Source organism: Manis pentadactyla, chromosome 8 (genome assembly GCF_030020395.1).
Source record: "Manis pentadactyla isolate mManPen7 chromosome 8, mManPen7.hap1, whole genome shotgun sequence".
NCBI classification, from domain to species: Eukaryota; Metazoa; Chordata; class Mammalia; order Pholidota; family Manidae; genus Manis; species Manis pentadactyla.
The window spans coordinates 84,347,387-84,359,423 of record NC_080026.1 but is presented as its reverse complement, the minus strand read 5'-3'; the positions used below and the strand labels follow the sequence as shown (position 1 = coordinate 84,359,423).

Genomic DNA, 12,037 nt, shown 5'->3' with positions numbered 1-12,037 from the left:
CATTTTGACTCTTTCTACTTGAATTTTATAGTGGTTTTCTATGGATGTTTGTTCCCCCAACCCCAATGAAATATATAAGATGTAGGATTTTCCTGAGCCAAGTAACAGGGGTTGGGGTAGGGTTGGGGATAGACAGAAGGGATTTCTTGGTTTCTTAGTTCAAGAGTGTTTTCTCTTAGAGCTGTGAAGAGCCATTACTTTAATAAATGGTGCCTTTGGGGATGTTAGTTGGTTGATTTTCTAATTCTTTGAAATGATTTTGTTTCTTGGTGTTTCTAAATTCAATTGTCTTCTTTTTATAGCCAAGACTTAAAGGGCTCCTCCCCATTGTGTGTGTCACTTCTTCACAAGACTAACAACTTCTGAACCAGAATTCTTTTGGAGCCTCTTTCTTTCAATTCCCCAGGATCCAATGCTGTAGTACTCCCCACGTCTTATATCTATTCTCTTTTTTCTTTTAGGGGAGATCACAAGTTGACATTATTTGTGTTTTACACTGCATATCTGACTCTTTACTTGAGTTAAAGCCTCCAGAAGCTGAATTTGATGGTTTCAGTTGCTAATGTCCCCACTTACATGTAAATTGAAGTGTGTAGTAGGCTGTGCTTTCTAGTTATGCTGTAGGTGTGTTAAGGGGCATTGTTTATTTTCTTCCATTTTTGTCCCTACCACACAAAGAATTGAAGGGCAAGAGACCCAGCAGTGAAGCAGAGTAAAAGTTCTATTTAAAGTTATGTGCTTAGAGAAAAAGTACAGGCGACCTCAGAGAGAGTTGCACCGTGAAAGATTGAGAAAAAGTTTTATTTAAGGCAAAAAGGTACACACTTTGAGAAAGGGGAGTGTGGGCTACCTCACAGAAGAGACACTGAAAGGTTTAAGTTTTATTTAAAGAGAGAAAGTGTGAGCAACCTCAGAGAGAGTCATGCCCCGAAAGGTTGAGAAAAAGTGTGGGCGAGCTCAGAGGAGGTGTGCCCTGAAAGAATGGGGCTTCCCCCTTTTAAGGATTTTTCAGGAATGTGACAAAGGGCTAGGGGGTGTAGACTTGATAAGTGGTCTCAAGATATTTATCTTCGATGAGAGACGTTAAGTCTCTTCTCTTCTGTCATCAATCCTCCAGGTAATTCTGCAAAATTGACTTAACACAAGAAATTTACTGATCTGATTCCTCCTAGCAGCTTCCCTCTGGGAACATATCAATCAAGACCACCTGCCCTGCCGCGAAGGTGGACTGAGTTATTGTCTGTTTGCTAAAGAATGTTACGAATCTTACTTCTTAACTTCCTGGGTTTTAAAATGCAATCTTAGCTTTAAGATGGAATATTTCCTGTTTTTACTATGCTGTTTATATCTGGGCTTGTTTGGAAAATTAATCATGATGCTTATCTCCTGCCTGGGTTGCAAATTACTTGATTAGGGGCTGAGGAAGAGAAAAAAATAGCATATAGGTTAAGTTAAAGAATAAGCTGGGCCTTTTAGCAGGCTAAAGTAAATCTTACAATGGCATGATCTAATTGACACAATGAAGACCTGGGCTGCGCTGGGATACTTTTCTTTATCTGGGGAATATCCAGATATTCCAAGTGACTCCTGGCCTTTAGAGCTTCAGCTGATTAACTCATTAACTCTGTGAGTCTCTGGCTCTCTAGTTTTAACTGGTTAACTCTTTGAGTTCCTTTTAAGTGGGCTTTATGAGCCTTATTCTCTTCCCATCCCACTCATACCTATTTTTCTGCCTAACAGGTGTTGGCTCTAGGTGATTTTATTTGCTTTCCTTGTTGATCTGAAAGCTTTTGTAGGATGCCTGAAGAGATTCCAATTTAGGTGGCTACCATTATGGTACAGGAACTGTAGGTCATACTCTGATCAGTTTAGTAAATGTTTTAGTGCCTCCTCCAAATAAGCTCTGAGTTGAATATTGAGTCCAAAAATCTACTCAAAAAGTAATCCTTGCATTTGTGTAACATTTCTAAGAATGATATAGAATGTATTAACACTATTATTTCATTTAGTAGCTATGAGGTAGGTAGATCATTATCCCGTTTTATAGCTGCTTAACCTCAAGATGCTGAGGTTAATAGGCTAACAGCAACTCATTGACATAGCTAGTTATTGATGTGTAAGATTCAAACCTAAGAGTTTAGTCAGAATCTACTAAAACTACTCCCTGTTCTATCAAAATGACCATATCCTATTTCACTTCATTCAGTATTCACTAAACATTTATTGAGGGCCTTAGAATGTATGGAGCTATATACCAAGCACTGGTGATTTTTTAAGTGAACAAAATAAATTTAAAAATTTCTAGGCTTACAGAGCTTACACTTTAGGAGTAACATTCTCCCCTGCCCCAATCTTTCAATGTATCTCCTCTGTCAACTACTGAAATACTTTATTTGGCTTTGTAAAAATAATGCAATCAAAGTCATTTATAGGACCTAATTTTGTGTCTCATTCAACATAATTGTGATTTTAATAATGCCAAAATAACAAAATAGTTTCTTATACTCCAGTTGCCTAGTTCATTGCTTGCAATGAGTCATGTAACCTAAAAAAAAAAAAGATAAGTGTAGGTTGCAAGTGAAAGATTATGTACTCCTGTATTTCTACCATAAAACATGGTATATTAAAGACATTACTGATTTTATTTTTTAAGCTTTATATTGTTTGGTGTCTGTTGAAAAGAGTTTGTAATGTCAAGATCAAAATAGAAATTTCATCTTCCCCATTTTAGATACTTATGAAGTTATTATAATTTTATACCACATAATTTTAGGATGGTTTAAAATTCCATGTTAAGCATTCTGCTTGTTTTAGTTTTCACTTATTTGCATAAAAGATGAAGGATTTTATAACCTGCTTTCAAATAATAACATCTCATTTAGAATTCTTAGTACTTCATTAAGAAAATAAAAAATACTTTCATCGTTGTGCTGTATCTTATCTTATTATAGCTTATTAATTTTGGCCAAGAAATGCTATTTTAAATTCCCATATGGAGCAATATAAAATAGGATAATCTGTATTTACTCAATCATTTTTGATACAGACTTTTGAGCAACAGAGTGGCTTCTTGGCACCCTCTGTTGGTCATTTTATTTACCTACAAGCAGAAATATAAGTAATAAAGTTAAAAACCGATCTTTTGAATTTTTATCTCTATCTTTTACATTAGCATTTACCAGTCTCACCAAAATAATATTAAAATCTGGGTTCATAAGAATATGGTATGCTATTATTTAACTGTGCTTTTGTTTATATAATTTTGTGGTTGTTTGCCTTTACCTCAGGCTGGTTCTTTAATTGTAGCATTTAGAATTGGCATTAACTCTGCAGGTTTTCCAACAAGTGTTTAACTGTGGCAAACTATTAGCTATAGTAGCACATTATTAAACAGATAATGTTTAACAATTTTTATTGTCAATTTTGAAATAATTAGAAAAACATCACATTTTAACACCTTAAGTGTTTCAGGAGTTATTTGAGTTGAAAATAGTTCAAGCTTCAGGAAAATGAGGCTGAACAGTCAGTTCATCTCATTTTTTAAAGACAGACTTAATTATTTAAGATTCTTTAAGATTGTATGGTTAATTATATTTATTTTACAGTTTGATAATATTTGTATATAATAAGTTTGTTGGCTGGTTCTGGAAATGCCTGTGCAAGTAATTTTTAATTACAGGGAAGAAAGCTGTGCTCTGCCAGATGGTTGAATAGTCTGGAAGAGGAAGAATTTTTTTGATAAATATTCAGCAAATTTGCTTTTGGTGGTTCTAGTATTTCAGATTTTCACTTGCCCACCAAGTTTAATCCAATTTATACAATATATTAATAATACCTAATGGATCTCAATTTCAGCATGTCTGTAACCTATTTATTAATACTCAAGTTACTCACCATATTAGAGCTTTTATTTTTTTAATAAAAATTTTATTTTTCACTGATAAAAGTATTTTAAGAATTAATAATATGTATTGCTCGTATAGAAGGTGTTTTTAGAAAATGTCAGCTAACTATATTTATGTTGTATTTCTTGTACTAATTTGAAGAAATAAAGATTTTTAAAATTTCTAGTGTCTTTTACTATATTATTTTCACCAAAATACAGAAGACTATTCAATAATTGAATTTTTTATTTTATGATGAATAAGCAAGCTAATGTTCTCCAACATGAAAAATTAAACAAGCATAAAATACTGAACTTGATTTTTTTTAAATTTATGATTAAACAAAATATTAGTTTAAAATAATCATTGAGTGCTTTTATTTTTCATAGTGAATTCCCTATTTTTAACTTAAATACTGATGTAATTAGATAGGATCCTGGGAATTTATAGCTTGAAGTTTACTACATTACTTTAGTTATACCTAGTGTGCAATTCTATAAATGCCATATAAGTGTCCCAAACATACCTACCAACTTAAGTACATCAGTATATTATTTTAGCTAATTTGGAATATATTTCACTTATAATAGTGATGTTTATTTGCTTAATCCATAAGAAAGTAGGAAAAGTAAGCTGATTTTTTTTTCAAATTTGAATACATGATAATGATGTATTATGCAATCTTTTTAATAAGGCTATGAGATGGTGTCATACTCTTCTGAAAATTAAATACACCTCAAACTCTCACCAAGTCTTTCTCCGGAAGCCTTCTTAGAGTCGAACAGTATTCACATGAAAAGTTTCTATCTTATCACATTTTTGAAGCACCTAATTAAATTAGCCAGCAGCTAATTAGCTAGCCAAAATAAATAGAGACCAAAAAAAAAAAGGACAAAAAGGAAATACTGCTTTAGAAATGACATATTAATCTCTAAATGCAGGTTATAGGATATTAGGGAAATATTCAAGGATGAGAGATAGTAGGTCTAATAGGAAATAACTATTTTGAAAATTTTTTTAATGGGTAATAGTATATTCTAAAGTCAGATCTGGAAATGTCTTATATTCAAAGAATTTCCTTTGTTGCCTTTTTTCTATTGTGATAATAATATTTTCCTCCACATTTTACTCTCTTTACAGAGCCGCTCCCTTCCTCTGCCATTTAATGTATTATTTTAGTGTATGCTTTGTGTTTTTGAATTTCAAGGAAATTAATATAATACTTCATATAAATATATAGCAGAGAGTAATTTTTTACTATTTATTGGATTTTATAAGGATAAGGTACTCCTGGCAGCAAGTTCATGGTTGGGAAGTGAGTTAACTTTTATAGGCAACTATAATCTAGTAAGTTAGAAATCTAATTTATGACATGGTGATCCAAAATAGTACACTTCCTGGGACCTGTACAAATATTGTACATCTTGTTTATAAATGTGTAAGTGGTCACAAAAGGCTTTCATTGTAGAGTAAGCCAGTACATGATCAAAAGGCGATGTAAAACTTACATGGAAAATCAGAGAATGCCTCTGTATACCTCTTAAAGCCAGCTAGCTGATGGCTAAACATCGTAACATTTGAGTCAAGTAGTTTATATTAACTGGAAGTCATTATTATTCATTGATATGTGTTTTATTTTAATATTTAGACATGTGTGAAAGATTATAACAATTACTAGAGAATTTTTTTTTTTTCATTTTGACAGTGATGTGAATTTTGAAAGTAAAGAACGAACAGCATGTAAGGGAAAGATTGCCGTATCAGGTATGGTACAAATGCATCATTTTTATATTACTGTATAAATTCTGTAAGTAACTTCCTAGAGTTGGTGGAGTTTTAAATTCCCTGCATACATTCTCTTACTTCGTTTTATTTCGGATACATCTATCAGAACATTTATAACATTGTTTTCATCATGCTACATATTTTTATAGAATTGTAACAGTGAGAAAACTGTTTCATATATTACATATATTATGAATTTTCTTCTCAGTGCAGTCTTGTGAAATGCATAGGGTAGTTCTCTTTTTCTTTAGACTTAGAGGTTAAATGGCTTCCTGTAAGTGGTTGAGCTGGACTGCAAACTCAAATCTTTGATTCTCTATTCCTTTTCTGCTTAAAAGTTTTAATAATACTTTCAATGTTAATCTAGGCTGTAAGTTTCATGAGGGTAGGAACTATGTTTATTTTGTCCTCCATGATATGCCCAGAAGCTAACACAGTGCTTGCACATAGTAATTGCTCAGTGGATATTGACTGGATGGATGGTTGTTCCTCATTTTTGTTAGAATAATGACCCAGTTTTCCCCAGTTACCATTCTGACCCTGAATTACTTTTCTAGCCATATCTTCTACTACCCCTATATTACACATAAGCTGGCTGTTTTAGCTAGACATTTCTCTCCATGTTCCATCAACACACCCCATGCTTCTGACACCTAGTTAGCTCTTGAAATAACTGTGTTATCTTTAGGATTTGTTTGCTCATCTATAAAGCCTTCCCTGTTATTCCAGCTAGAAATGATGTTTCCCTTCTCTGAATTCTTAGTGCAGTTAGGAGATCCTTCACCACTAGATGGCACTTACGCTGTGTTGTCTCAGTTTCTCTGAAGTGTTAAGGAAGCTGAAGACAATGGCTTGGAGATGCCAGATTGAAGTAAACACATGGTTCACTCCTGTATGCTAGTTAGGTAATGTATCTTCACAAATGTTATCTCATCCGTACATTTGAAAACAACAGACCTCCATCAGTCCTTGAGTAGTTACTAGGTTGTTTCATTGACCAAAAGCCTTCTCTTAACTCCAGGGAGCCTGCTGCTGCATTTCAGGCCTTCTCACCCAAGGAGCTGTTTTTAGATATGTCTTTATGTATAAACAAAAGTCCTCATATAGGAAAGATAGACCTGAATTTTACATAGGATGTAATTGTCCTAAATTAGAAGAATTGCCCCCAGCAAAAAATTCTTTCAGAAAAATAACAACTATATAAAAATCTTTTGTTTTGTAGTTATTTATATTCATTTTTTCATCTTTCCAATTATATGATTGGAATAAAACATGTTTTATACCTCTTTGTATCCTTTTGATGTCAACCATGGTACTTTTCCATAGAGCTGTTTACTATGTTCAATACATTTTAATGTGAATAAATATAGATCTTTGAAGGGCATTTTCTAAAAATATTTAAACCTAATCCTCTCTTTCTTGCTTCTGATGTAGTGCCACTCAGTACACAAATGAGACATGTTAAATTGCTATTGAAGACCCAAATGGCATGATAGAGTTAATAGCTATTGTCATTGCATAATCATTTGACTGCAGCAACTCATGAAATTAACATTAACTGTACATTTAGAAGAAGGTATAAGTAAAAGCATCTAAAGTAAGAGAAAAAACTATTTTCCTGACCACAAATACTCAAGTGTAGAAATTATTTCTGCATGTGTTCCTTCTTTCCAAAAGATAATTTTAAATTAAATTAAGGAACTGAAAGTCTCAGAAAATGGGATACAGATGTATTTCTTTTCATCTTTGCTTAGACTTAATTATATCTTATCTGTGTATTTGTAAAAAATAAAAACAAAGAAAATTAAAAATTAGTTCATCTTTATAAATCTATTTTCTTTGGATATTGGGATGAAAATGTGACTTTTGTTTTGGTCAAAATGTATTTGCAGCAATGTTTTATAATGTTCCTGAGATTACCTTGATTGTGAGGAGTTACTTGGGTTTTCCATTTTCAGCTTCACCACTCATGGCCAGATTTTTTTTAAAGGAAAAAAGAATAATTGAGGTGTATCCTGACTATTTCTGCTTAACACCAAATAATTGCATTGTGGTAATTGTCTCAGTTTATTCACTGACTACTAAATTCTATGATGAGAGCAAAATCAGTTAACAAAATACCATAATCACTTTTGAAAATGATAGACTTCTAGGACCCAATAGCATCACATTAGCCATCCTATTATGTGTGATTCTTCCAGTTTACTGTGAAAGTACCAATGAAGACATTTAAAAAAAAGGTAAGAATACGTAAACAAAAACTGAATCAACTATTTGTAGAAATCTGGAAGGAATTTCTGCTATTTGAAGCTGAATTAAGAAATGTACTGTGTAGGTTACATATCCTTTACCATCTGAACAGTACGTGGCCACCTGGGAAATAGATGAGGAATGTCCATTTTCTCCTCTTAAGGATCTGTTATAGGTAGGCATGGAAAGGGCAAGACTGACCCACAAGGTGTGGGTATACAGCAAAGGAAGTCAAAGTCTATTTTCCTACCAAGATAGTGTAAATAGTTAATATCACCCTAACAGAACAAGAACAGCTGTGAGTTAAGAACAGTTGTGAAATGAAATGAGTCAGCAACTGTGGTCAAGCAGGAAGCAAGCTCTTTGACAGGACATCAACCAAGTCATAATTATAAAACAGTAAAAGCAATCCCATTAAAAGCAAGAACAAAATAACAATGTCTATTATATCAATATAATTTAACACAGTTTTAGAAATTCTATCTAAAATAGTAAAAATGAAAGAAGAAACTACTGAAGAGAAATAGACAAACTGAATACTAATTGAAGATAGTAGAGTGCAGATGTACAAAATCTAAGGGAATTTACTGAAGCACAATTTGAATTAATAAAGAACTCAGTAAGTGGCTAGATTCAAGATAAATATACCAAAAAGTGGTAACTGCTCTCAAAAAAGGAATAACTAGTGAGAAAATGTGGCAAAAAAGATCTTTTTTTTAAACAGTGAAACAGCAAAAACCAAAAACATTAAATATCCCCAAGAATAACCTTAATAAAAAATATAAGGGAAACTGTATGATGCTACTCTATGTAGAGACAGAATATTATAAAGTTATCTGTTACCAGACTAATTTGGATAATAGAATTTTAATAGAACATCTTGAAGGGGAATTTTGACAAAATATTTCTAAACTTTATGTTATATAAAGAAATTAGCAATTGAGAATAAGGTATTTTTGGAATGATCTATTTCTAACATGATAAAGTATATTACAAAGGTTCAATAGTATATAGTATGGTATTGGTATTAGGATAGAAATAATTTATAAATGATTTAATTAGATTCATAAAGCGTGTAGCCAAGGAATAGACATTTAGAATGGTATATGTGATAAAAAATGGCATTAGTAAGGAAGAGAAGTACTGGTAGATATATAAATGGAGCTGAGCTATTGTTTTTATAAGAATATTTGCATCTTTACCTCACATACCAAAAATTCTAACATAGATTAAAAAATTAACTTTTAAAAGTACAATACATAAACAATGTTAAAAAAATTAAAATGGGCCATGGATACAAACAGATTCACTGAACCAGCCAGTAAGTCTATTCATTTTTCTTGTTAATCGAGAAAATGCAGGTCTAAACAATTAAATCCTGTTACCTGACTATTGATAAATATATTTTAAGAAGTATTGTTGGATGAGATGTATATAATTTTTAGCTCGACATGTGTGGAAAGCTCAATTTTTTTTTATCATATCTGCTGAGGCAGCTGTGGGAGGGGCATTCATACATGCCTACCTGGTTGGGCAGGGTAGAGATGAGTAATATAAAGTTTTTCTAGAAAGGGTATTAGAAATAGGCATTAAGAATCTTAAAAAGAATTCTAAACAAAAATGTAGACAAAGGACCATAGCATCTAAAAGTAAGCACAACATAAATGTAGCCAAACAGCTTATATTCATAAAGATTTGTAATTTTTGAAAGTGACATATTTAATAGGTATGACAAATATGCACATAAACTTCCTAAGTGTGATAGGGAAGTGTCAGAGAAATTTTCCACAAAGGTTTGAGGTATTTATACTCGAGAGTTTTTGTACCTTCTGAGTAATTAAAACTAACTTCATTTTGCCATTGAGATCTCTACTGTGCTGTATGCTGTAGTTCACACCTTTTGATCCTCTGATTTGAAAATATATAGATAACAGAAGAAAATTGTTACTACTAGTAACCTAGTGTTAAAAGAGAGGGAAACAATGAGGAAACTGAGAAGGAAAAATTTTGACTGTGTCAAAGCTCTAGATTAATTTGTGGGATAAAGATCATTAATACAATTACTTTAGAGTTTGAAGAATGTGTGAATGAGAGAACAATACGTGTAACTACACTTGCTGCTACTGCTCACCCAAAATAGGAATTCAACACTGGTTCCCCATAATTCACCTATTTCAAAAAATAAATCACAAAATGAAAATGTTATAGCATAAACTTATTACAGACTTTACTTATAAATTAATTTATTAAGTAATAGTTGGTGGGTATTTTTTTTAGTAAATTTCTTAAATAAGGGTAATAGATTTGTTATTTCTGGTCTAAGCTGTTTGTAAGAGAAAAATATCACCTGTGTTAGAATATTTAAATAATAAATATTATTGGCTTCAGTGGTTAGAGTCATGGAATTCAGAGCTCCATTTCACTCTAAGAAATGAAGTTTACTCAAAATTATTACTTGTCATTTCTTTTTCCCCTTCTTTATAGATATTCGAATACCACTAATGTGGAAAGACTCCGATCACTTCAGCAATAAAGAACGTATGTATGATTTTAATTTGTAATTCAGTTTTTTTAGTGTATATAGTAAATTTGTAATTATTGGGAGAAAGAGGAGAAAAAGCTGCTTCTACCGTGAAATAAATTGATGTCATTTGACAGAATAAATCATAATCTTGTTGAACTGTTTTTTCTGATTTTTTGGAATAAATATGTTGTAGTTGCTTAATACTAAATAAGATAGTGAATATCTAATGTACTTTTAGTTGATAGGAATCTGTGTAATATAGTAAGTAATGGGTTGTGGGGAGGGAAAGCGTGGAACAAAAGAAAATGTTTAAGGAGTAATGGTAAAGACAACATTTCTGTTATTTGACCAGAACTAGGAGACTTTTTTCTACCTTGTTTTGTTACTTCGGATTATTGAACAGGAAGGGAAAGATTTTTAGCTTGATCTGATTTTTTTCACCTTGAACATTTTATGGTTTTATATAGTCTTCACAAATTCATGTGTTACTTAGGTCATGGAAATTAACCTCAAATGATTTCTAGATTTAGAGGCAAAACAGAAGTGATGATAATCCTTTATCTTCTTGTCTATTTTGATAGCTTTGTTCCTCATACTTTAAAAACTGAATCATATTGAGCATAATTAGTTTTATATGAAGAGTCTAAAATCACAGTATATTTGTTTTTCAATTGTTATTCAATTAGGAAATATAATTTATTTTACAAAGGAATACATATGGGAATTAAGTAGATCTTTCTGATTACTATAGAGAATAAGTGGTTCTGAAGAGCTACATTTTCTCAATAATGAGGAGTTTGTCCTTTAATCACCTAATACTTTTTAAAAACATCACCAAGTAAAAGGCCCAGCAGCTATGTTTTTTTGTGTTCACATGTCTACTTTTTATTGTTTCTGTGGTTTCCTCCCTTGGTGGAAAATGTTTTGCTGTTGTTACCGGGCCTGCTCTTAACCTCTTATAACAGAGAATTTCTTTTTCCTAAATAGATTTGGAAACCAAAATGACGAGGTAAATAGTATATATATATATATAATAAATTTGCTATTAATTACAGTTTAGAGAGTTTTCTAGGAATAATAATGACTTTGGTGTTGTTTCAGGCTGCCGAGAGGCCTATATTTTTAGCTTTATTTTTGATGCTCCCTGGTTTAATTGTTGTGTTCCAGTTAAGTAAGGTATTGATATATAGTGACAGAACAGACACTATAAAAAGGATTACAGTGTACAATGTATGAAAATAAGAATCTATTAACAAATATTTAAGCTAACATTTTTCATTTTCAAGTAGATTTTAACATAATATAGGCATGATTTATCACATGGACATTGCTTAAAATGTTTTTCTTCTAGGATCACAGCGCTATGCCATTTTTTGTTTATTCAAAATGGGAGCTGAAGTTTTTGATACTGACATGGTGATTGTGGATAAAACAATCACAGATATATGTTTTGAAAATGTAACTATATTGTAAGTATTTTTTTAACTTTAAGAGAATGAAAATAATCTAAAATTCTACCTTTAAGGGAAGGCACAATTATTGAGTGGTTGGCTTATTTTTGAAGCATTAGGATCATTAAGATTTAAAGTGAGTT

At 31.8% G+C, this 12,037-nt stretch overlaps 1 protein-coding gene across 1 annotated transcript in view; it reads left to right on the top strand.

Annotated features, from left to right (window-relative positions):
• The window catches only part of RTKN2 (rhotekin 2), a 91,354-nt gene that overhangs the window by 26,526 nt on the left and 52,791 nt on the right, over positions 1–12,037 (top strand). The window contains 3 exon segments of the mRNA XM_036895093.2: positions 5,590–5,648; positions 10,404–10,457; positions 11,795–11,912. Coding sequence (XP_036750988.2) covers positions 5,590–5,648; positions 10,404–10,457; positions 11,795–11,912 — 231 coding nt within the window.